Here is a 26,591-nt window from a genome sequence, read left to right as displayed (position 1 = left end):
AAGAATTTAGTACTATAAAATCAAATTAAGTACCAATATGGGGAATTCTCCTTTCAGAGGATCACTTCAGTACAGTCACTCAATCATGTCCGACTCTTTGCGACTCCATGAACCGCAGCACACCAGGCCTCCCTGTCCATCACTAACTCCCAGAGTTCACCCAAACCCATGTCCATCGAGTTGGCGATGCCATCCAACCATCTCATCCTCTGTCGTCCCCTTCTCCTCCTGCCCTCACTTTCCCAGCATCAGGGTCTTCTCAAATAAGTTAGCTCTTTGCATCAGGTGGCCAAAGTATTGGAGTTTCCACTTCAACATGAGTCCTTCCAATGAACACCCAGGACTGATCTCTTTTAAGATGGACTGGTTGAATCTCCTTGCAGTCCAAGGGGCTCTCAAGAGTCTTCTCCAACATCACAGTTCAAAAGCACTAATTCTTCTGTGCTCAGCTTTCTTCACAGTCCAACTCTCACATCCATACATGACCACTGGAAAAACCATAGCCTTGACTAGACAGACCTTTTTGGCAAAGTAATGTCTCTGCTTTTGAATATGCTATCTAGGTTGGTCATAACTTTTCTTCCAAGGATTAAGCGTCTTTTAATTTCATGGCTGCAGTCACCATCTGCAGAGATTTTGGAGCCCCCAAAATAAAGTCTGACACTGTTTCCACTGTTTCCCCATCTATTTCCCATGAAGTGATGGGACCGGATGCCATGATCTTTGTTTTCTGAATGTTGAGCTTTAAGCCAACTTTTTCACTCTCCTCTTTCACTTTCATCAAGAGGCTTTTTAGTTCCTCTTCACTTTCTGCCATAAGGGTGGTGTCATCTGCATATCTGAGGTTATTGATATTTCTCCCAGCAATCTTGATTCCAGCTTGTGTTTCCTCCAGCCAAGCATTTCTCATGATGTAGTCTAGAAATAAGTTATCCTTAATAATGGAAAATAACTAAATAATGGGAAATACCTCAATGAATGTACTGAAGACTGATCTAAGTTGATGTTCCTAAGATTAGGAAGTGGAATGAAGTATTTACAGAGAAAGAAAATTCATGCACAAAAACAATTTACTTAGATAGGACCATCCTTTTCCTTAACATAAATTTATGGTTGCAATGTTTGATTGTAGGAGCTGGGCCAGATTTGCATAAGGTCTTGACTGTGATTTTTTGGTAAAATATGTTCCTCCTTGAAATCTTAGGACTTCATAAGATACATTTATTTTCTAAAGTTAAGAATTTACTCTACTTGGAAATTTTCAGGTGTAAATTGACTATGGTCGAAGGGAATTACTACTTCTTTCCTCAGCATCTGATGTATATTGGTAGCTTTCTTCTCTTTTAAATATCAGGGTCTCTGTGACCTTCTGCACAGGTTTATCATAGGAACCATCGCTTCTCTTCACCAAATGGACTTTCCCCATTAGTAGGTACTTCAGCTCTAAAAAAAATCCACTATTTGTTTTTAGTTTAGTGCTAGTTCATAATTCAATAAAAAATGCTTTGTCAGCGGGGATGGCGTGCCGAGGAAAAACTTATTTATTTAGAAATATAAAGAGAGATTAGGAAGAAATAGTGTAGTGGGAAATTTAGTGGAGAAAAGAGGCTGAATGACTTGGTTTACGCAGAAAACTAATAAAGTTCCAAGACAAGGAACTTGCACCGTCTACGTCAGGCCACCAGCGCCCACTTGAATAGCTGAGGGTGCCCCGTCTTAGGCTCCCTCTCGCGTGGATCTTGGAAGCCAGGGCAAGTAAGTAGAATCGGAAAGCCTCCATGCCCCAGATGGGAATTTAGCCTTCGTGGATCTTGGAAGCCAGGGCAAGTAAGTAGAATCGGAAAGCCTCCATGCCCCAGATGGGAATTCAGCCTGAAAAGGAGAGGGAGGGAGAGGGAGAAAGAGAGAGAGAGAGAGAGAGAGAGACTTGACATGGGGGAAACCTGTCTTTCCAGTGACTGGCCCATCCTCTATTGTCCAGAAAGGCCTTATATACTTTTGATTTTACATAGAGATCAATGGATAATACAAAATTATGCAGCGTCAGCAGCCCTGACTCTTATCGAGACCAGGCTTTCTCTCTGCATACCTGTTGTATACACAAGTCTTAGGTGATTTACATCATCTTCACCAATACAGTATACTAACACATGTATATGGAATTTAGAAAGATGGCAATGATGACCCTGTATGCAAGACAGGAAAAAAGACACAGCTGTGTATAACGGACTTTTGGACTCAGAGGGAGAGGGAGCAGGTGGGATGATTTGGGAGAATGGCATTCTATCATGTATACTATCATGTAAGAATTGAATTGCCAGTCTATGTCTGACGCAGGATACAGCATGCTTGGGGCTGGTGCATGGGGATGACCCACAGAGATGTTATGGGGAGGGAGGTGGGAGGGGGGTTCATGTTTGGGAACACATGTAAGAATTAAAGATTTTAAAATTAAAAAATAAATAAATAAATAAAATAAAATAAAAAAAACTGGAAATAGAACTGTAATATGACCCAACAATCCCAGTGCTGGGGATACACACTGAGGAAACCAGAATTGAAAGAGACACGTGTACCCCAATGTTCATCACAGCACTGTTTACAATAGCCAGGACATGGAAGCAACCTAGATGCCCACCAACAGACAAATGGATAAGGAAGTTGTGTACATATACACAGTGAAATGTTATTTAGCTATAAAAAAGAACATATTTGAGTCAGTTCTAATGAGATGGATGAAACTGGAGCCTATTATACAGAGTGAAGTTAAGTCAGAAAGAGAAACACCAATACAGTTTCTCTTTGTAAAGACAAGTAACAACAATTCTATATGAAAGGCAGCAAAAGAGACACAGATGTAAAGAACAGACTTTTGGACTCTGTGGGAGAAGGCGAGGGTGAGATGATATGAGAGAATAGCACTGAAACATGTATATTACCATGTGTAAAACAGATGACCAGTGCAAGTTCGATGCATGAAGAAGGGCACTCAAAGCCGGTAGGTGCTCTGGGCCACCCCAGAGGGACTGGGTGGAGAGGGAGGTGGGAGGGGTTCAGGATGTGAGGACACGTGTGCACCCGTGACTGACTCATGTCGATGTATGGCAAAAAGCACTACAATATTGTAAAGTAATCAAAATAAATTAATTAATTTTTTTAAAGGAAAAAAAAAACCTGCTTGGAGATAACCTAAATGCCCACCAACAGGAGATGGTTAAATCCCTTATAGCATAGCTATACCATGGGGCACCATGAGTCCTTTTTAAAATGAGACCTGTCTAGATATCCATTAGTATGGAGGAAGTTAATTCAGGAGGCAGAACGGTGTGTATAAAAACTTACTATTTTGTAAACAACAAAATGGGCACACATATATGTGTACTTATATGCCAGGTATAGACATGAAAATTTTTGGCAGGATAAATCAGAAACTTGTAACTATTAATTGCCTTTGAGAAAACTGTGAGACTGAGTATAGCGGTAGAAGGAAGATTTATTTTCACTGTAAACACTATGGTATTGTTTGAATTTATTTTGCTATGCACTTGCCATGTGATGAGGTAGGGGGAATATCTTTAAGCTAGTGTTCACTTAATTTTCCAGCCTGATCTCCTACTGTATCCTACCTTGCACATAACAATTCAATGCTTCTCAAACCTACTCAAACATTCATGTGTTGAGTGTGTGTGAATGAGTGTGTGTCTAATATTCCACTATCCATGACTCTCATACTTTCTGCCTGTAGATAGCCTACCCCTCAAAAGTTCTCCTGTGCAACCCTCTTGATTTTCGGTATTGGAACTAAATACATACTTATCTCTGAATTCAGAAAACCCCTGTCCATCCTGCTTTGAATTATAGTTGTTTACAAATTGGTCAACCTCATTAAATTAGCTCCTAAAGGGAAATGTGCATCTTGTCAGCTTCTGTGCTCCTGAAAGTATCTGGAACACAACAGCCTTGCTGAACGCATGTCATTAACTAAAAAATATTAAGCAGAAGAGTCAACTAGGAAAACCCATGTTTCCTATGATGACCCAATTTTAAGGACGATAAAGAATGTGTCTAGCTCAATTACAGGAATGCTACGTAGCATGAATATCTAAAAGAGCCAGTAAGAGCTCCTAAAAGCTGAAAATAAAGCCAATACTCCCTGTTAAATAGGGTTATTACCTGAGATGTAAATAAAATTAAATATGAAGCCACACTTGAAATGTATTAGAGGTAAGAGAACAATGGGAGAAAAATTATTTCTGTTATAGAAAAGATAGCTGTTGACATTTTTTTGTGTGTCAAACACCCCAAGCCTGATCATAAAATAGGCAAACAGTGATTTTTATCATGAAACAGGCTACTTCTCAGATTGGGACTAGCGATGCCTTCCCCACTTGGTGCCCTCTCCCCTAACTCCCACAAACGAAAAGTCCACAACAATGGAATTCAATCTGTTCCTTATTAGCCACTGTCTTGTCTAAAAAAATGTCCCAAACCACAAGTTTATTATAATTTTTTTACTGTATACTTTTTGCTGTAATTTAAATCCATTTCCTCTTGTCCTTGGTGCTATGGGAGTGGAGGGCCCCATTATTTGATATATTTAACTTCATCAGTAAAACCAATTTTTAATGCTTCTAGAATAGCTATTTTGCTTTAGTCTCTATAAACAGGTACAGTTACATCAGGCCCATCTCATTCCTGTTGGCCTTATAACAACATACAATTAAAGAAATATAATAAAATAAAAATTAAAAGTGGCAGTGATGAAAAGTCTCCTTGAACTTACTGCTAATGCTGTTTCATACTCTCCAGCAGCCAAGTGCGCTAAGCCCAAGTAATAGGAAGCCTCTCCTTCCATCTTTTTGTCATTTCCTAAAACAAAAATGTAGAAAAAATATTATGGTATTGCAGAAACTGGCTTATTACCACAAGCAGAGTCTCTGCTTTTCAAGACACTGGAAAGTTATTATAACAAAGTATACAACAACCCCTGAAGCCTAGCTGTGTACTGATCAAAAAGGCTGACATTAATATAATTTACCTGGGTCACAGATGTTAGAATAAGGTGTATGAGCAATATAATTATGATGAGTTTCCTCTGTGTACAAAATCCAGTCTTAGCATTTTGACACCCATATATGATTTCTATACCAGTCACCCATGTAAGGGCTTCCCAGGTGGGGTTAGTGGTAAAGAACCTGCCTACCAATGCAGGAGACATGAGAGGCACGGGTTTGATCTGGGGGTCGGGAAGATCCCCTGGAGGAGGGCATGCAACCCACTCCAGTGTTTTTGCTTGGAGAATCCCATCAACAGAGGAGTCTGGCAGTCCATAGGGTCGCCAAGAGTCAGACATGACGAAAGCAACTTAATATGCATGCACCACCATGTAAAACCTACAGCCATTCACCACAGCTGTGACTACATACATGAAATAATTGATAAGGAGTATCAGGCTTACTTGGTGGACAAACACACATACACACACAGACTGGCATTCAGCTAAGTCTCCAATAAGGCAGATAATTAGCAAGTTAAGCAATTGTTGCCTTGACTAGGTTTTAGTTGGAAAGTTATTGCTTAAAACTTGGGTAAGAATGCCAGAGCTTCGTTTCTTGGTATAAAGTTCCATGCATATTTTGAAATCCAAACACATTTTCCCTTGCTAGTGATTGGTAAATGCTTTTCACCATCTTTTCAGAAGGAATTTAGCCTAATTTTTGTAGGATGTGCTTTATTCCAGGCATTACCAAATTTTTCTTCCCAAAATATGTCACCATGTAACATGTGCTTCAATAAGACATACATCACACTGTCTAATAAGTAGATAATTTACTAACAGTTAATGTACAAAATTTACCATGTAAATCTAATACACTTGCAAGAACCACAAGAGGTTCTTATTTTTAAAATAATACTATTCTCTTTTACTTTTGGAAGTTTTTTCCTTTTAATGTTACTTAACTCCTGGGTAGTGCAAATGCTGATTTATCTACCCTCATTTTTTATCTTTGGAAAGTAAAGATCCTTAGATTTCTGCACTCTGCATTCCCACCATGATGGATTTCCACAGGAGCTAGCAATTCTCTGCTCAGCACTCACTGAATTACCTCTTGTGAAGCAATGGCTCAACTGGAAGACTGCAAGGAAACAGGACAGCAAATGCCACTGACAGTATATTTTTTCTTCTCTGACAATTTCATCAATTGCAGAGAATTATACCCTCAAGATCCCACTTCAGCAGAGCTGATGATGCTAGTGATTCAGTCTGGGAAATCTGAACTCATAATTCAGCTGGGTCCTCACTTTTTCTCTGCTATAGGCTTATGACTGCTGGGGAGAAAGGTGGGACTAGGGAAGGAAAAGAAGGGGTAGAAGCAAGAGACTATGGTGGGAAGTTGCCTCTTTGATAATTAAAGGTTGATTACTTGAGACTTGTACTTGCTATGTTAAATGGTGTAAAGCAGTGACAACTGCATGTTTGCATACAGGATCATTATTTGCATTAAACTTTATGTAAAAAGCAACCCAAAAAAGTAGAAAAAAAAATCTATTCCTGTAGACAGAAAGATTTTGAAACAGCTAATTGAAATAGATCACACCAAATAATAGTAGGATTTAAGTATAAGAACTTCCTGTTTACTGAGATGAAGTTAAGATAAACTGAAAATAATAAAATAATGAAGGAAAACATATTACAGTTAAGTGACACACTCAACAGTGACATACAGAAAAAAGTGTCCAAGATTAGTTATATTGTGTTGTTTACCTGAGTGGGTTAAATTTATATTAGCCATGCTATCCAAGTCAATAATCATTTATCTTAAAGAAATTAATATGTTTTTATTTTCAAAACTAAATTGTTCATTCTTACACTAGTATGTTTATTAGAGAATCCAAAGAGGAAGTCATCCCAGGTGGAAAAATGGACACAATGTTCTTGGGAGTAACTCAAACGTTTTATTAAAATGTGCCCTAAACCTTCTTTTTGTTATTTGGCCAACACATATTCACTCATTCATTTATTCAGTGCTTATTTATTAGGACCATCCTATACAAGGTAGAAGGGGGCGACAGGGAATGAGGTGGTTGGATGGCATCACGGACTCAATGGACATGAGTTTGAACAAACTCCAGGAGATAGTCAAGGACAGGGAAGCCTGGCGTGCTGTAGTCCATGGGGTCGCAGAGTCAGGCACAACTTAGTAACTGAAAACCAAAAACCAGGCACAACTCTCAGCACTTGGAATCCATCAGTACCTTAACCAGACAAATTCCCTGTCCTTGGCGAGTTTATATTTTAGAGAAATAAAAGAAAAAGACAGAAAATTGAAAATAAACATAATAAAGTACATGGTAAGTTTCAGGGTGATAAGTATTTTAGGGGAAAAAATTAAGCAGGTTAAGGGGATTCGAGAATGCTAAGTAAGGGTACAAAGAAAAAAGCAGGTTTCAATATTAAATACAGTTGTCAGGGTAGTAGATATCACTGAGGAGATGGTATCCACAAGAAAATGAAATTAAAGATAACAGAAAAATTTGAGAAGCTCACAACTATGTGGAAATTAAACACGCTTCTAAATAATCATTGGATCAAAGAAGAAATAAAAAGGTAAACTAGAAAATACTTTGAGATGAATGAAAATGAAAATACAAAACCCCCAAACTTGTGGGATTCAGCTAAAGCAGAGCAGAGAGGGACATGTACAGCTATCAATGCCTGTTTTTTTAAAAAAGGAAACATCTTTTCACTTTATAAAAGTAGAAAAAGAATAATTAAACTTAAAGCAAACAGAAGGAAATAATATAGAGAGGAAATAAGTGAAATAGAGAGTAGAAAAAAAAAGAGGTTCTCAACAAAACCAAAAGTTGGTTCATTGAAAAAGTCTACAAAATTGACAGACTTTTAGCTAGACTGAACAAGGAAAAAAAGAATATCCTCAAATTATGAAAATCAGGAATGAATGAGGGAAATCACCACAGTTCTTACAGAGATAAAAAATATTATAAAGGAATATTATGGACAATGGTATACCAACAAATTAGATACAGTTGATAAAATGGAAAAATAGAAAGACACATACTACTGAAACTGACTCAAGAAGAGATGGAAAATATGAATAGATTCACAATAAGTAAAGAACTTAAATTAGAAATCAAGCCGTTTCCACAAAAGAAGCCCAGCTAGCTTCAATGATGAAATCTACCGAATATTAAAAACATAATCGACACCAGTTCTTCACAGACTCCTCCAAAAACTGAGAGAACACTTCCCAAATCATTCTATGAAGCCGCTATTATTCTGACATCAAAAATACACCACAAGAAAAGAAAACTACAAGCCAACATCCATCATAAATATAGACAATTCCCAATATTTACTAGCAAAGCCAATCCAGGAGTTAAAGGAAAAGGATTAAATACCAGGATAGAGCTGGATTTATCCCAGGAATTTAGGGTTGATTCAACATGTGCAAATCAGTCCATGTAATATACTATTTTAAATAGAAAGGACAAACCACATTTTCATCTCAATAGATGCAGAAAAAGGCATTTCACAAAATTCAACCCTTTTTTATGATGAAAAAAAAACCCTCAACAAATTCAGAATAGAGGGGAACTTCCTCAATGTGTTAAAAAACAGTATTTACAAAAACCCCCACAGCTAACATTAAACTTAATGGTGAGAGACTGATAGCTTTTGTCCTAAGATCAGGAAGAAGACTAAGATGGCCTCTGACACCAGCCCTCACATTTATGGTCAGTTAAACTTATCAACAATCCCAAGACAAGACTGAGAAGGAAGAGCATTTTCAACAACTAGTACTGGGGCAACTGGATATCCACACGTAAAACATGAAGTTGGACCCTCTTGACACACCCACCCTCCCACACACACCCCTAAATATAGGACTTAGAACAATAAAGCTCTTGGAATAATATACAGAAGTAAATCTTCATGACTTTGCATTAGTGAAAACCTTCATAGTCATGATATCAAAAGCACAACCACAGAAGAAGGAATACATTCCTTTGCGCTTCATCAAATTAAAAGCTTGACCCTCAGTGGATACCGTCAGTGTTTTCAAATCACAAATCTGATGAAGGACTTGCTCTAGAATATTAGAGGATTCTCATAACTCAATAATAAAAAGAAAAATAACCCAATTAAAAATGGGCAAAGAAACTGAATACACATTTCTGCAAAGAAGATATACAAATGGACAGTAAACACACAAAGAGATGCTCAACATTATTAACCAACAGGGATAGGCAAAATAAATTCAGTGAGATATCACTTTATACCTACTAAAGATGACTATAATAAAAAGACGAGCAACAAGTGCTGGTGAGGGGGTGGCTAAAGTGAAACCCTTTATACATTGTTGATGGCAATGTAAAACAATTCAGTGACTCGGGAAAACTCTTTGCCAGTTCCTGAATATTCATTGGAAGGGCCGATGATGAAGCTGAAGCTCCAATACTTTGGCCAACTGATGTGAAGAGCTGACTCTTTAGAAAAGGCCCTGATCCTGGGAAAGATTGAAGGCAGGAGGAGAAAGGGATGACAGAGGACGAGATGGTTGGATGGCATCACTGACTCAATGGACACTGAGTTTGAGCAAGCTCTGGGAGACGGTGAAAGACAGGGAAGCCTAGCGTGCTGCAGTCCAGGGGGTCACAAAGAGTCAGAGATGACTGAGCGACTGAACAAGAACAACAACAATAAGTTAAACATAGAGTTATATGACCCAGCAATTCCACAACTAGGTATATACCCTGAGGAACTGAAAACATGCACACAAATGTTCAGAGTAGCATTATTCATAACAGACAAAAGGTGGGAACAACATAAATGTCCACCAACTGATGAATGGATAAAGAAAATGTGATAATAATCATATAATTAGGGTATTATTTGGCCATAAATATGAATGAAGTAGTGATACATGTTACAAGATGAATAAACTTTGAAAACATGATGCTAAGTGAAAGAAGCTAGACACAAAAGAACATACAGAGTATAATTCCATTTGTGTGAACTATCCAGAAGAGGTCAATGCACAGAGACAGAAAGACGAATGGTTACTAGGGGACAGGGGAAGAAAGGTGTAGGGCATGACTTCTAGTGAGTATGGGGTTAGTGTTGATGTTTGTACAACTCTGTGAATTTATTAAAGACCAATGATGATTGAAATATGAAAATAATTGAATACTAGAGTCATGAGACTACTGTATGGCTGTTGCTATACTTGTGCATTACACGAAGGCACCCTAACAAAGGAGCTGGTGCACTATGGATATCAGTCCTCTCCAAATACTATGTAATCCAATGTGGGAGGCAAGGCGTGCAATCATCAGCTTGCTGCTTCAGGCTCCCTGACCAAAGCAGAAGGCAACAAGAAGGGCTGATTTGTTCCAGAGCATTTCAGCAGCTGTCAGAGCTCTGTGAAATACTGTGCCATCTTTTAACCTGCGTTCTTACTTATATGAAAAATATGGGCACAAATATTTATTGGTTTCAAAAGATACTCAAAATTATTACAGCATAAGAAGTTGGTTTTCTCCTATTCTCTTTATCTGTCCTTTGGAAAGTGAGAGATGTTTTCAGAAAGGAGACTGCTTGGCAGGCTCTGACTGTTGGAAGAGACCCTAAGAACTTTGCTTTCTTTGTGAATTTACCTTATGATTTAGCAAATGTGAACCTAAAGTGAAATACCTTTTCCTAACTGATAACATTAACTTACATTAAAATTATACATAACTTTTCACATGACTAAAGTTAGCTGCTGAAATTGATCTAAGAACTAACTATTTATGTCAGTGTTTACCCCTTTGGGGTAGGTACTCGATCACCATTCATTCAACGGGATACATCTTTCAATGTTATATTTATTTCAACTAATAATATTTTTAAAAGGTAACAGAGAGAATAAGCTTTTTACTTTCACTCTTTAAAAAATTAAAATCAAACCCAGAAAATCACTCCTGTTTACTCCAAATAAGCCATTTGTTCCTGAGTAAACCAACTGATTAAATATAAACACAAGCTAATGAACTTTGGTTCAAGGGCATAACTTCCATTTTTCCTCCTTCATGAAAGGGTTCTACTCTATTAATAAATTACTCTGAGGTAATTTATTTTACTTTGCATCTCACAAAGTAAAAGCTTATGAGTGTATGTTCCAAATTTTTCTTTATATTTTATACATATGCAAATCATATAGAATATCAAGCATGTGATCAGCTCTCACAAAAGCATTTTCACTACTGTGAGCGTGCATATGAATCACCTGGGGACCCTGCAAACCTGCAGATCCCGATGCAGTCGGTCTGGAGTGGGGTTGGAGATGCTGCGTTTCTTACAAGCTTCCAGATGATGCTGAGGCTGTCAGTCCAAAGGCCACACACTTTGACAGGCAAGGGTCTAGAATATATTAAACCTCATCTTCCTGTTATTCCTAACTTAATATCTATCATATATTTCCTATTACCTGACAAAAGGGAATTTACAAACAGTGAAAGGTCTCTCAGATTTTAAGAAATATATGAATTTAAGCGTGCACGTGTGTGCACACACACGCACACGCACGTATACACACACACACACACACATACACACACACCCTTAACTTTTGCAAATGACCTTACCTTCTCATTATGGGTTTATTGGTTTATCACATTACTCCCAGAGGGTTGCAATTTTGGAGATAAAGCTTTCCAGAAACTAATGGATTTCTTGTTGTCAGCACTAAGGCCCCTCTGTTTTACAGTGAAACTTGAAAGTATATTGATGGCATTTGTCTCTGCATTTCATAGGAAATAATCACCCAAACACTTGACGGTTTTTACCTCCCTCTTGGGAGAAGCAGTGTCTGCCCATTAAAGGCAGCAGTGTGAGAGTGCTCTTTTCCACCCACCTTCTTTGGCTATTTCACAAGCTTTTATTAGAATTCTGATGGCCTGTTTGTATTCTTTATTTTCCAGCATTTTGTCTGAGAGTAATCTGTAGGTCCTCAGGAGACTCTCGCAGGCCAACAAGTTGAGAACACGGCCTGTCTCATCCTTCCATATCCGCCCTTGCGTCAGTTGATGGAAGGCTTCATAATGCTCCGCAGCTTCCAAAAGCTGACCTGAGGAATAAAAGCCACTCATAAATACCAACCACAGACCAGAACGTAGCTTCAGATATTTTGAAGACTTCTTGTGCTTTACTATTCAAGTGGGGTGAAGGAGGGTGGAACCAGGGATGCATTCAAGTCTTTGTAAGGCTGAAGAGGACTTCAGCTGATTGAAAGGAGCTATCTCAATATGGTTCTGAGATTCAGCACTGATTTTTTAAAATTAATTTCTTTATTTTAATTGGAGGCTAATTACAATATTGTGGTGGCTTTTGCCGTACATTGACATGAATCAGCCATTGGTGTACATGTGTCCCCGATCCTGAATCCCCCTCCCACCTCCCTCTGCAATCCATCCCTCAGAGTTGTCCCAGTGCACCGGCTTTGAGTGCCCTGTTTCATACACGGAACTTGGACTGGTGATCTATTTCACACATGGTAATACACATGTTTCAGGGCTATTCTCTCAAATCATCCCACCCTCGCCTTCTCCCACAGAGTCCAAAAGTCTGTTCTTTGTTTCTGTGTCTCTTTTGCTGTCTTGCATATATGGTCATCGTTACCACCTTTCTAAATTCCATATATATGCGTTAATATACTGTATTGGTGCTTTTCTTTCTGACTTACTTCACTCTGTATAATAGGCTCCAGTTTCATCCACCTCATTAGAACTGATTCAAATGAGTTCTTTTTAATAGCTGGGTAATATTCCATTTTGTACATGTACCACAGCTTTCTTATCCATTCGTCTGCAAATGGATATCTAGGTTGCTTCCATGTCCTTCCTAGCTATTGTGAACAGTCAGCACTGATTTTGGATGGACACTTGTTAAAGGGATATACTTGGGCTAGTAGAAATTAATGAGAATTGAATATGTTTAGAGATGGTGTGAATGTTAAGTAATAATTATTAACAAGAATCATATTAGCTAACATTTATTTACTCAACATGATGCATGCAAGGGATGTTTGCAATGTACTATATATGCATTTCTCATTTAATCATCAAAACAGTCCTATGGAATATAGATTTGTTATGATTCCATTTTACAGAAGAAAAGAGTGAGGTTAAGAATTTTGCCCATGGTGGCTCAGTGGTAAAGAATTCACTTGCCAAGGCAGGAGACACGAGTTTGATCCCTAACCTGGGAATACCTCACATGCCATGCAGCAACTGAGTCTGTGGGCCACAACTATCGAGTCTGTGCTCTAGAGCCTGGGAATCACAACTGTTGAGCCCACGTGCCACAACTACTGAAGTGTGAGCACCCTAGAGCTGTGTGCTCCACCAGAGAACCCACCGCAATGAGAACCCGTGCACCTCATCCAGAGGGTAGCCCCTGTTTGCTGCAACTAGAGAAAATCCTGTGCAGCAACAAAGACCCTGCACAGCTAAAAATAAATAAATAAATAAATAATCAATTTAGGAAACTATTTTGCCCAAGACTGCATGGCCAGTGGCTTTGCAGATCTGGGCAGTCTGATTCCAGAGCCCATGTTCTAAACCTCTCTGCTGTCCTGTTATCCCAGTAAAGCAGCAATTCTTCATTCTCAATAACTGAGGTATCTTAAGAGAGGGTGCATTTGCTACAGATTTCAAATGTAAATATTATGAAGCTTTAAACTACTCCTGAAAGTTTGAACTTTTCAAGGAGACTTTGTATACTCTGCTTAATTTTAAATAATAAAATAACAACTGCCCTTCTGAATTATATTTTATAATATAGTTGAAAATATATCTTCTCAAAGCCAAAACTCTAACTTACAGTCATTTGATTCCTTAAAATGTGAGCAAGCACATTTCTGGAAGGGTAGTTTGTAGTTCCCCACTATAGACTCTATTTTACTTGTGAACGGACTTATAGAAATGCCCACAAAATCCTGTAGTAATATAGATACCAATGTTATAGTATTGGAATTACTTAACTGCAATTAACCAAAAAGGCACTTGCATCTAGGCATTCCAATAATACTATTTAAGAGTAACTGTAGGCTCCAAGTAGACAGTCTGAGTACCTATACCACTGTTACCATTTCTGCTGTTTGCGTGCATGCGTGCTAAGTCACTTCAGTCATGCTCGACTCTGTGTGACCCATTGGATCACGGCTCACCAGGCTCCTCTGTCCATGGGATTCTCCAAGCAAGACTACTGGAGTGGACTGCCGTGCTTTCTTCCAGGGTATCTTCCCAACCCCGGGACTGAACTTCCATCTCTTATGTCTACCCGCACTGGCAGGTAGGTTCTTTACCACTAGCACCACCTGGGAAGCCCTTCTGCTGTTTAGCCTCAGGCTAATTACTACCCTCTTTGTGGCCAAATTTTAGGCTTCTGCAAACAAGATTATAGAGTAACTATTCAAGGTGTTATTGTGAGAAATGAATTACTATGTGTTCAATATCTGATACAGAGTAGGTACTCAATAAACATAGTTACTGTTACCAGCCGGCATAGTGATAATATTTTTTAAAAATCCACAGGCCAAATGAAACATAACCACTATTTATTTTTCTTTTAAGTACAACATATTCTTCCAACAAAATATGTAGTTGAGTCCTGATGAAAATATTATCACGACTGATTAAAGGACCCTATGTAGGACATATGAGGCTCAATTTCCTTAAATAAGATGCATGATAGAGGTGTTAACTAACCCTACAGTCAGAATCATTTTGCAACATGTAACTATATCAAATCAACACATTGTACACATTAAACCTATATAATATTATATGTCAATTACATCTCAATAAAGCTATAAAAATAAACAATGGAAAAAAAGATGCATTGCACAGTACAGGTTGAACATTCCCCTGCTATGACTATTGTGTATAATTTCTTCCTACTGACTCGCTAGAAAAGACCCTGATGCTGGGAAAGGTTGAAGGCGGAAGAAGAGGGGACGACAGAGGATGAGATGGATGGATGGCATCACCGACTCAATGGACAGGAGCTTGAGTAAACTCCGGGAGTTGGTGACGGACAAGAAAACCTGGTGTGTTGCAGTCCATGGAGTCGCAAAGAGTTGGACAGGACTGAGCAACTGAACTGATTTTTGCATTGAATTTGTTATCAAAATAAATATTAAAATGCACATATAAAGAAGTAGTATTTTCAAAGAAATACGACAGAGATATACAATCAGGAAATGATCTGTACAAAAATTCAGTAAAGACATGACGAGTCTGAGCCCCTTGCAGAAGGAGGGTGTATCAGCAAAGAAACATGGGAGGGGGTGGCTTGTGATGCTGAGCTGTTTATAAACTTGTACTATGAAATTTTCACATGATAAAAGACTACAAAGACATAAATATGATATTACAGAAGAATATTTGATTACATGGACAGGTGCTTATGAGAAGTGAAAATACTGAAGATTATCAGAAAACATTTACAAAACAGTATCAGTGTTATCTGGGTGATGGTTTGTTTTCTGTTTTTCTTTCTGATTACTGGCATTTGCTACTGTTTCTTGCATCAAAACATGTTGAGTGTGTTAAAAGAAATATGTAATAGGAGCTATTTTAAAATAATGCCCAGTTCTTTTTCATTTTGATACAAATACTCACAGTTGAGGTTTCCTGTTCTGTCTTTACATCTAACTGACAAATTTTCTCTTACCTCCCACAAAAGCGGGCACAGTTTTTCACCTCTCTCTTGCAGCACCACTCAGCAGAAACACCTTTCTCCAAATACCCACGACTCTCATTTCTTTTTTAAAACTCGAATGGAGCATTGACATATATGTGTGTTATGTTTCCTCTGTTAACTATATTTCTGCCTGTAAAGTGTAGCTCTGTATTCCTGGAAAGATTGTATATGAGAGTTCTTTTTTTTTCATCCAGCATCCATTTATTCATAAAGTATGGATACATATTTCTCTTTGGTCATGTAAATAGGGATGGATGGATACAGGGAACTGTGAGTAAACCAGAGAGTTCCAAAAAAAAAATTGGGGACTATAAGGAGGCTAAGAAGGGCCTGACAGCATCTGCGGTCACACACAGCAACCATATGGAAAGAGGGTCCAAAGGTGTGTTATACAATAACAGATTCACTAAGAATTCCAGAAGAAGAGCCAGGAGAGGAAGCTCTGGGTAACCCAACTAATTATAATGAGATGCAAATGATGCATAATGATGTAGACAGTATATGAGAAGTGGTAACTGGGTCCAAGATTTGATTCACATCAGGCAGAAAGGAGAGGGGGAAAGTGGGGAAAGGAGATGTCGAGGAAATGGGGAGGGGCATGAAGATGGGGAAGACAGGGAGAAAGTTGGGGACTGTGTCTCAGTATTCCAAACAACCCAGACTTCTCTCCCGGTTACTGATGTCATCAGATTTCCTGCACAGGCTGTCTATGCAGAAATGAAATGAGAGGTCCTTGGGACATTGGTTTCAGTTAATTAGTATGGAAGGGGGCCTTGGAATGATTGAGAAATAAAACTTTTCAGTTGAGTTTGATTTTTGATTAAGCAGTGGGGACTAGTATCAGTGTACTGCCTAGCTGATAATTACTAGCCAAAGTTAAGCTCTTTTGTGCTTGAGTTTCTGCTATTAGAAAGGAGCCTAGGCCAAGATACTCAGTAAAAGGTACAGACTACTGTTTCTCAAAGAGCGATGGCTGCTAGTCAAAAAAAAGGTTTTTTCCCCTCATACATTATCCTAGTTAACTTTTCAAAACAACCTTTCAAACCTTTCAAAAGGTGTCCTCTTTTTACACCAAAGAGGACACCAAGGCTCACAAACATTAAATGACTCAAATTGCTAAAAGATGATGTTTAAGATTTAAATCCAGGATTGCCAAACCACCCCTAGAGCTTGGTTCTACCATATCAGAACAAGTTAGAAAACTTAGATGGAGTAAGTCAGATTGCCTGGACATAAATCTCTCAAGTTAAAACAATGCTGGCGTTACATGATGTGTTCCAGGTCTATAACTCTGTGCCCCTATTCAGGCAGTCACAGGAACTTCCAACATGAACGAGCTGATACTCCACACTGATGTGCTTCTCACTGCTCTCCCTGAGGGAGTCTAATGTACAACCAGCTCTGTAGTCCGCATCTAAATTCTCTACTTTAACCTAAACTGGGAGGTGACACCCATGGGGTGAGGGTACCTAGGATGTCAAAAACATAGTCCCAACCTGTGATCACATCCAGCGACTCATGGCTTTATGTCTGCTTCCTCAACCACTCTGCTACAGAGGAGGTCCCGGGGGGTTCTGATCAGCCCTGTTTATTTATTTTTAAATTTTTATTGGAGCAGAGTTCATTTATAATGTTTCAGGTGTAAGGCACAGGTAATCAGTTATTCATATCCATATATTCATTCTTTCTGAGACTCTCTTTCCATATAGGTTATTTTGAGCATTGAATTCCCTGTGCTATAACTAATAGTAGGTACTTATTAGTTATTAGTTATCTATTTTATATATAGTAGTGATCAGCACTGTTTTAAACCGAGGTGCCTATTTAGAGGAAGAAGAGTTTTCTAGCCCTTCTTGAATGTAGGGAATCATTTCTAAAGTTACCCAATGGCAAATAGGAGAGTAAGTAAGCCAGCAAGGATTTGATCCAAATAATCATAAGCATACAAATGACCTGGCTGTAATTTCTAAAGACTGGTCAGAATGTGAAAGTACATATTATGATATGGTATAATATTTGATTTAAAAATATTAAAATGTCTATGATGGGAGCATATGAATTTAAATAGGAAAATATTTTCCTTTAAGCATGACTAACAATGTGGTCATTTCCATCCAATTTGTATTTACAACAGTGAAAGAAAAGAAAGTGAAGTCGCTCAGTCGTGTCCGACTCTTTGCAACCCCATGGACTGTAGCCCACCAGGCTCCTCCATCCATGAGATTCTCCAGGCAAGAGTACTGGAGTGAGTTGCCATTTCCTTCTCCATCCAACTGTGAATAGGACTTTAAAGATTTCTTTACTTTATGAGTAAAGACTCATCTTAATATCAATTAGATATTTATTAGGACATAATGCACCCTGTTCTTATCTAAAAATTCTAAATTTAATATACCTGAGAGAAATAATATAAAAAGTCTTCAATCCAGTGATTATTTTGACAAAGCTAAATGTAAATATAAATGGAGATCCTAAGTCAGGTTTTCAAGTTTGGCTCATGGCAGCCCTTTACACCTTCTTCAGCATGCTCAGTGTGTCTGCCCTTTGTTACCAGATAAGCTTTAATATATCAGGGCCAGGCAAGAGTCCCAGATCCCACCATCAATCTTGCTGAAGGACAAGTGTCTAGACAGGCATCCTTCTCTGGCATTTTCAGGCATTAACAATACTTTTCATTGAGAAAGAGAGCAGAGAGAAGAAAAACAATTAGAACAAGGTATCCCAAAGGCAAAAGTTTACTGAAAACCAAAGAGAGGAGAATTCAGGCACATTCAGAGATGGTAAAGGCATCTTGAGGGGACATGAGCTTTATCTTCTTGCACCAGGAATTACTCATCACTATGAGTAACAAAGATCACAGGAGTAACTGTGGTAAGGAAGACATGTCGTGTCTCATCACTAGGAGTGCCTGGTTCTACACCAGAACAAAAATCCAGAGCTCCACTCATATTTCAAGCTGATCAGGGAAGAAAATGGAGCCAAGATGTTTTGCGGGAGTGATTGGAGATGGCCTTCCATCAATAATCAATTTATCTCAAGAACATGAGATACTATCAGAAAACATATCACAGTGGGAGACACACTGTGAACAACTGCATACGAGAAGAATCCAGGCGTGCACAGAAGTAGGCTCAGTCCCAAGTGTTTCTTGGTTTTTCTGGTTTGCTTTTGCTTTTGTAAACAATTATACAACATCTACAGATGTTGTTTATAGTTTTTCATCTAAAAGAAAGTGTACCCTTAAAATAAAACTGCTACAAAGGAGTTCCCTTTACCCAAAGCCCACATAAACAAGAAATCCTCCCATTTATTTAAAAATACAAACAAAAACCTGGACAGTGCTGTAAACTGCAAAATGTTTGGTAGGATGTTAAGATAAACACTATGTAGAAAAAACAAGGTTTTATATATTTGGGTGTTACCCAAATTGCTGCTTACCCCTCTTCCCTGGCACAATATCTCTGAAAGTTTATAGATATTTGTTGTATGACAGCAGATGTCTAGAACAAATATTAAGCAAAGGAGAATGTATATGGTCTCTCCCATTTTCGTTTTTTTTTTTAAAGTAGGAAGATTGACTAGATATTAACACAAATGGGTTTAAATGTGAAGCTGCCATAAAAGCAGGAACATAAATGTAATTCTCCCAGCCGCTATTTTGATGCACATTTTTGATTCCATGAATATTTTATGAAATGGCCCAAACTAAAGCCATATAACATTCCTGCATTACTGATGCTTGCGCCCGTAAGCTACGAACATTAGAGGCATGATTGAGTGCATTAAAATGAACTCATTCAGCAGTGCATTGATTACTCGAAGGGGGAGGGAAAAGAAAAAAAGAAAAAAAAAAAAAAAAAGAAGTTGCTCCACTTAAGAAAACAGCACACGAATCTAAAGTTTGCAATATAATAAAGGTGAGAGCAAGTTTGAAATAAAATAATATTTCATAAACAGGCTGACTCTGTCTAGACTTGACATTAATTAGGCAAGGTGTTAATTATGGCCAAAGATGGCTCTGGAATTGTTCAGGTAATTTCAAATGTCACAATCTCTAAGACGCCCAGGCTGGCCTGCTTTAGCTCCATGCATCAGCAATTCTGAAAGTAGCTAATTATTTCCTTCTCTATCAACTTGTACATTTGCCAGTAAAAATAATGCTACAGGAACAACTACATGAGAATAATTTGACAGGCTCATAAGGCCTACTTCTTCAGCAGCCTTGGTATAAGTCATAAGCATATTTAGTTGTAAATGGTGCACATTTCCTTAAAGAATTTAAGGAAATATTCCACTTTGGTTTAAAACAACAACCTAAAGGAACAATAAAGCTTTATGTATCTCATATTACATTTTAATCTGAAGCTACTGGACATCTTTGGCAGTTGGTACTATTCTGTATGATGTAGGCATAAACTCTGCTAGAAGCAATACTGAACAGCAGCAAAAAGAGAAAAATGTTATTATTGCCTTTTTATTAAAACAAAAGACACTGCTGTCCATTTCAGTTTAACTGCATGAACAATTTATATTATCTTTGGGTTTTAACATTCAATTATGGTAATTATAAAGGCATGATCCATGCTGAAATATTAAGGGTCTGTCATACTTCCCAATGGAAACTATCACTTTTAAGGATTTATCTCTTATCAGGGGAGATGTGTTCTGTGTTCTCACCCACTGCACACCAGTGCAAGATGGAATGCCAGAAAACAAAGATTTTGTTTCTGAAACTCAAGAGCATCCCTAATAAACTGGGAAGACAATGTGCCCGTAACTTTTGAGTAGCTTCTCTGGGATGTCTAGAGAAAATGTAAGGTGGTGGTTCAGTTGGTAAAGAATCTGCTTGCAATGCAGGAGACCTGGGTTCAATCCCTGAGTTGGGAAGAAAAAAATCCCTGGAGAAGGAAATAGCAACCCACTCCAGTATTTTTGCCTGGAGAATTCCATGGGCGGAGAAGCTTGGCAGGCTACAGTCCATGGGATCACAAAGAGTCGGACATGACTGAAGGAGTAACACTTTCAAGGTGCTATTTAAAAACTGGAATCCTTTCCTTATAATTTTGAGCAAAGATTTCAGATGGAAGTTGTAGGTGTGCTACCATGCCTCTTTTAAAGAATACAGGTCACTAAACCAAGACAATGAAAATAGGTCCCAGGAAGACAGAAAGGAAGGCATGGGAGAAATTCACCAAAGCCTTTATCACTGATGTTGGCAATGTTGGTGAGTTAATTTTTAAATTCCAAAAAATTTGCCAGGACTTCTGAAATATTCTGGAGGAACTGTTATCAACTGCTGTTGCTTGTGATTTTAGATAGCTGAATTGTGGTCAGTGCTGGACATGGTGCACAAACTTATAATACACCAATTATTATGCTCAGATGGTACTTTCTATCCAAGTGTTATAATTTCTAAGGATTAAGCATTAGGCAGCTTTGCTCTTAAATGTTCACTCTTGGAAGTACTGAAATCTCTCCAATAATTTTTTAAAGGGTAAACCACTTATACACTGTATAAACAACAGGAAATTAATACTAGCCATTAAAAAGCCTATAGAGCTTTCTACCTCATCTTAAAATTGTAAGTAAAAAGTGTTGACAAACATAAAAGTCTAAGGAGAAATACAGTCAATATTGACATTAGATCAACTAATGAATTATTTTGCTCTGGACTTGATCAATCACATAATTCTTACTTGAATTACAGATTGCTCATGATTTCAAATAAACCACGTTCTGATGACGTGTACTATGGTTACATGAGCCAAGAGAAAGGTGGGGAGTGTAGATGCTAAAGTATCACTATTGATTCCCCTATGGGAGATGAGGGGAATGAGGAGGATTTTCCCCATACATGGCTGTTCTGATTGAAATAAGTATCTGCCAATTTGGGGTATTACAAAAACCTGACTAACTGAAGGCCTTCCCTGGTGGCTCAGTGGTTAAGAATCCACCTGTGGTAAAGAAGACATGGGTTCGATCCCTGGGTCTTGAAGATCCCCTGGCGAAGGAAATGGGATCACACCCCAGTGTTCTTGCCTGGAGAATTCCAGGGACAGGGGAGACTGATGGGCTATAGTCCTCGGTACTGCAAAGAGCTGGGCGCAACTTAGTGACTAAACAACAGCAACTAACAAAGTAATCTATTTAGGTGAGTATGGAGGGAGAAAAATCACGTTAATGGACTCCTTACCATGTGCCTAGCACTAACAGTAGTAAATATATATATATACACACACATATATACATATACATATTGGCCAACCCAATATATCAGATGTGCATATATGCATATATATGCATCTTCACCTTATTTAAAATCTTTATTTTTTACTGAGGTATAGTTGATTTACAATACTATATTAGTTCTGTTGTACAACAGTGTTCCAAATTTTTATAGATTATTAATGTTATGAAAATTGGCTACATTCCCTGTGCTGTGCAATATGCCCTTATAGCTTACTTGTTTCGTGCATAGCAGTTTGTACCACTTAATTCCCTACCTCTCTTTTGTCCCTCTTCCCTTTCATCTCTTCACTGGTAACCACTAGTTTGTTCTTGTTATCTGGGAGTCTGCTTCCATTTTGCTATCTTCATTTGTTCTTTAGATTGCACATGTGTGATAATAGTATCTTTATTTTAGGGATAAAGACAATGAGCATCAGGGGTTCTCTGGCCTAAATTCACATACCAAGCAGGTGGCAGAGCTGACGCCCAAAGCTCATGATGGCTTTACTTGTTCAAAGTGACCCGTTTTTGGAAACTGTTCAGTGTTTGACTTAAAAGCAAAGACCCCAACGCCAGGATATCATCGGACCTCTTCCACGCTTTCTTTAAAGGTTCTGAGACAAGGAGAGCAGTGCCAACTGCAGGGTGTGGCTGAAAGGGGCACTGAGAAAGCTGTGTCAGCACCCCGGATGAGCCTCTTCTATGGAGTGCTTCAGATGTAAATGCTATGGAACAGTATCACTTATTCAAATGGAAAGCCTTTAAGACACTAGTTGCAAACAGCACGCGTCATCCAGCTTGCACCCAGCACCCTTTTCACTCTTGGTCAGTGGCCCCTCCTAGGAGATATTTCTGGGGCAGTGCCTCTGCTCAGAGAGACAAGAGGAAATACTGCTTTCAGAATGGTGCATCCAGTGGGGCAAGAATTGCAGCCTTGGTGCCTCTATTCAAGACCTCCTTGCAAAGCTTTGAAAAAGAGAAACCCACTACAGAGCAGGCACCTCTGAATGAAGCTTCCTCTCTGTACTACTCGTTAAGCAGTAAATAATTAAATCACCCTGAAAAAGACAGGTAAAATACAAGCTGCAATGTCAGTAACACAGACATGAAAGAGAAGGGGAAGAAAATGAATTAAAAAAAAAAGGCAATGAAATAATTCATTTGAAGCGCTAATAAAGTTTCATTTGCAGTCTTGTTTAAAGATATATCAGACTTTAGGGATGTAACCTAATTACATTTTTATTCTAAGTTCCATTCAAAGATCTTGGACTTTGATTCTTTAACACAGATCAAACATGGAATAATTTTCTTGTGGCTATCAATACTTAAAAAGGATCTCTTCATTAAATACTATAAGGTCTTAGGAACATGTACACATGGCAGATGGAGAATAAACTGACATGCCCCGAAAAGTGACAATTAATTTATGTAGAAATAGCAATGTTAATCACTTCTGGGGAAAAAAAAAAGCCTTTTAAACTACGACATTCACTTTTATTCAAATATAAAGTGACTCAGTTTCTAATATTGATCAAGTCAGATGCACCTTAGATAATGTATACCAGTGCCCATTTTTGAAATCCAGTCTTGGAATTTACCCAGGAAACGAAATACTGGAAGTATTAAGTCTCGAAATCATGCAGAGATTAAAGGGGAGCTGCTTTCATAGGGCTGCAGTCAGTCTAACAGCCTCAGTGAAGGATGGGTGTTGAGAGTAATCGGTGCTCATACTTAGACACTTTCTGGACTGGATTTATTTCACATGGTTACTAGGAAACCTGAATAGAATTACATGTTTCCTCTTCCAGAGAATCTTTTTGGAAAAGTTTCCTCCAAAGGGACTTTTAAGATGCTAGGACCTTTTAAGTAAACCTTAAAAATGCATTTCAATACACAGTATGTGAAGACAAATATGGTTTGATTCCACTTATATGGCGCTCAGTTGTGTCTGACTCTGCGACATCATGGACTATAGCCCACTAGGCTCCTCTGTCCATGGAATTCTCCAGTCAAGAACACTGCAGTGTGTTGTCATTTCCTTCTCCAGGGGATCTTCCTGACCAAGGGATCCAACCCAGGTCTCCAACACTGCAGGCAGATTTACCGTCTGAGCCACCAGGGAAGCCCAGATGTATATTTTAATCATTTGTCTAGTGCTTCAATATTCAGATTATTTCTCCATTATAAATTATGTAACAGTTAACCTCTTTGGGTATTTTTCCATCAGTTCAGTTTAGTTCAATCACTAAGCTGTGTCCGACTCTTTGCGACCCCACAAATCACAGCACACCAGGACTCCCTGTCCATCACCAACTCCCGGAGTTCACTCAAATTCATGTCCACTGAGTCGGTGATGCCATCCAGCCATCTCATCCTCTGTCATCCCCGTCTGCTCCTGCCCACAATCCCTCCCAGTAACAGGGTCTTTTCCAATGAGTCAACTCTTCGCATGAGGTGGTCAAAGTATTGAAGTTTCAGCTTCAGCATCAGTCCTTCCAATGAACACCAGGACTGATCTCCTTTAGGATGGACTGGTTAGATATCCTTGCAGTCCAAGGGACTCTCAAGTCTTCTCCAACACCACAGTTCAAAAGCATCAATTCTTTGGCACTCAGCTTTCTTCGCAGTCCAACTTTCACATTCATACATGACCACAGGAAAAACCATAGCCTTGACTAGACAGACCTTTGTTGGCAAAGTAATGTCTCTGCTTTTGAATATGCTATCTAGGTTGGTCATAACTTTCCTTTCAAGGAGTAAGCATCTTCTAATTTCATGGCTGCAGTCACCATCTGCAGTGATTTTGGAGCCCCCCAAAATAAAGTCTGACACTGTTTCCACTGTTTCCCCATCTATTTCTCATGAAGTGATGGGACCAGATGCCAAGATCTTCGTTTTCTGAATGTTGAGCTTTAAGCCAACTTTTTCACTCTCCTCTCTCACTTTGATCAAGAGGCTTTGTAGCTCCTCTTCACTTTCTGCCATAAGGGTGGTGTCATCTGCATATCTGAGGTTATTGATATTTCTCCCAGCAATCTTGATTCCAGCTTGTGCTTCTTCCAGTCCAGCGTTTCTCATGATGTACTCTGCATATAAGTTAAATAAGCAGGGTGACAATATACAGCCTTGACATACTCCTTTTCCTATTTGGAACCAGTCTGTTGTTCCATGTCCAGCTCTAACTGTTGCTTCCTGACCTACATACAGATTTCTCAAGAGGCAGGTTAGGTGGTCTGGTACTCCCATCTCTTTCAGAATTTTCCACAGTTTATTGTGATCCACAGAGTCAAAGGCTTTGGCATAGTCAATAAAGCAGAAATAGATGTTTTTCTGGAACTCTCTTGCTTTTTCCATGATCCAGCAGATGTTGGCAATTTGATCTCTGGTTCCTCTGCCTTTTCTAAAACCAGCTTGAACATCTGGAAGTTCGCGGTCACATATTGTTGAAGCCTGACTTAGAGAATTTTGAGCATTACTTTACTAGCATGTGAGATGAGTGCAATTGTTCCATATATATATTTTAATTTCTAGTAGTGAAATTAGCAGATAAAGATGTATGGAAAATTTTGTAGTTGCTATGCATTGCTACATTGCTTTCTAAAACCATTTAAATGATTTACATTATCACCAGCAATATATATAAGTATTATTTTAAGGAACCAGGATTGCTTTGTTTTTGAATTTTAAGAAGTGTTAAATGGTCTTTTCCCTGACCCTGAGTGTCACCCCTATAGCATCTCTTCTTGAATATCAACTGTAGAGATCATGAACACTTATAAAATTAATCCCCAGGGAACAATTTTTTTCTTCTATTTCCCACCCAAGCTACTATGCTTCAAAGAATTTCCTTGTTTGTAGGCAGTAGCCCAGCATCCAAGTGGAACAACAGGGATCAGCAGATAAAGCCTGCAGGCTCTTGATACCAGGAGAATATGTACCTACTAAGCACCTACTGCATACACAATAGTAATCCCACCACTTGGAAAGGCAGCAGAAAAGTTATTCGTGGAAGCAAGGCTTCCTCTTTCAAATACACTTAATGTTTTAAAGGAAAATTAAAGAAGTTAACAGTTTTTAAGGACTGATCTTTCAATAGCTATTTAAGTGACCATACAGAGTAGAGCTGGAAGTGAACTCAGAGCAATCCTGCCCCTACTCCCTCACTGTAGAGACAAGGAGAGCAAGATCTACCACGATTAAATAACTCACCCAGATACACATAGTTGTCTAGCACACAGCAGTGTCAAAAGTGAATCTAAGGTTATTGTCCAATCTAACAGTTTTTCTTCTGCTAGACTTCATCTCTAGCCTGATGCTCAAATGCCCTTCGGTTAACCATGCAGACCAAGATGGTCATCCAATGTCTAAACATCCATTGCTAATGTTTGCCTTATATCTTTATATAATAAACTTATTATATATCTCATATTTTTATTAAAGCTTTTGTACCATGTTTCTAATATCCTTGTAGATTTGGACTTCCCTTGCTATCCAAAGAACTAATCAATAATTAACATCCCCCCCTCACTTTTCTTCATGATTAACAATATGATTGGATCTCTGATAGTTCTTTAATCTTCATCATTATTATTTT

General features: G+C 38.5%; 1 protein-coding gene across 1 annotated transcript in view; it reads right to left on the bottom strand.

Moving 5' to 3' along the window:
- Window positions 1–26,591, bottom strand: part of TTC29 (tetratricopeptide repeat domain 29) — a 248,518-nt gene that overhangs the window by 163,516 nt on the left and 58,411 nt on the right. The window contains exons 5-6 of the mRNA XM_068990160.1: window positions 11,919–12,131; window positions 4,784–4,869 (exon numbers count right to left, since the gene is read on the bottom strand). Coding sequence (XP_068846261.1) covers window positions 4,784–4,869; window positions 11,919–12,131 — 299 coding nt within the window. The remainder of the gene's footprint in view (window positions 1–4,783; window positions 4,870–11,918; window positions 12,132–26,591) is intronic.

Source organism: Capricornis sumatraensis, chromosome 17 (assembly GCF_032405125.1).
Source record: "Capricornis sumatraensis isolate serow.1 chromosome 17, serow.2, whole genome shotgun sequence".
NCBI classification, from domain to species: Eukaryota; Metazoa; Chordata; class Mammalia; order Artiodactyla; family Bovidae; genus Capricornis; species Capricornis sumatraensis.
The sequence above is the reverse complement of the archived record's forward strand: the minus strand, read 5'-3'. Positions and strand labels throughout refer to the sequence as shown.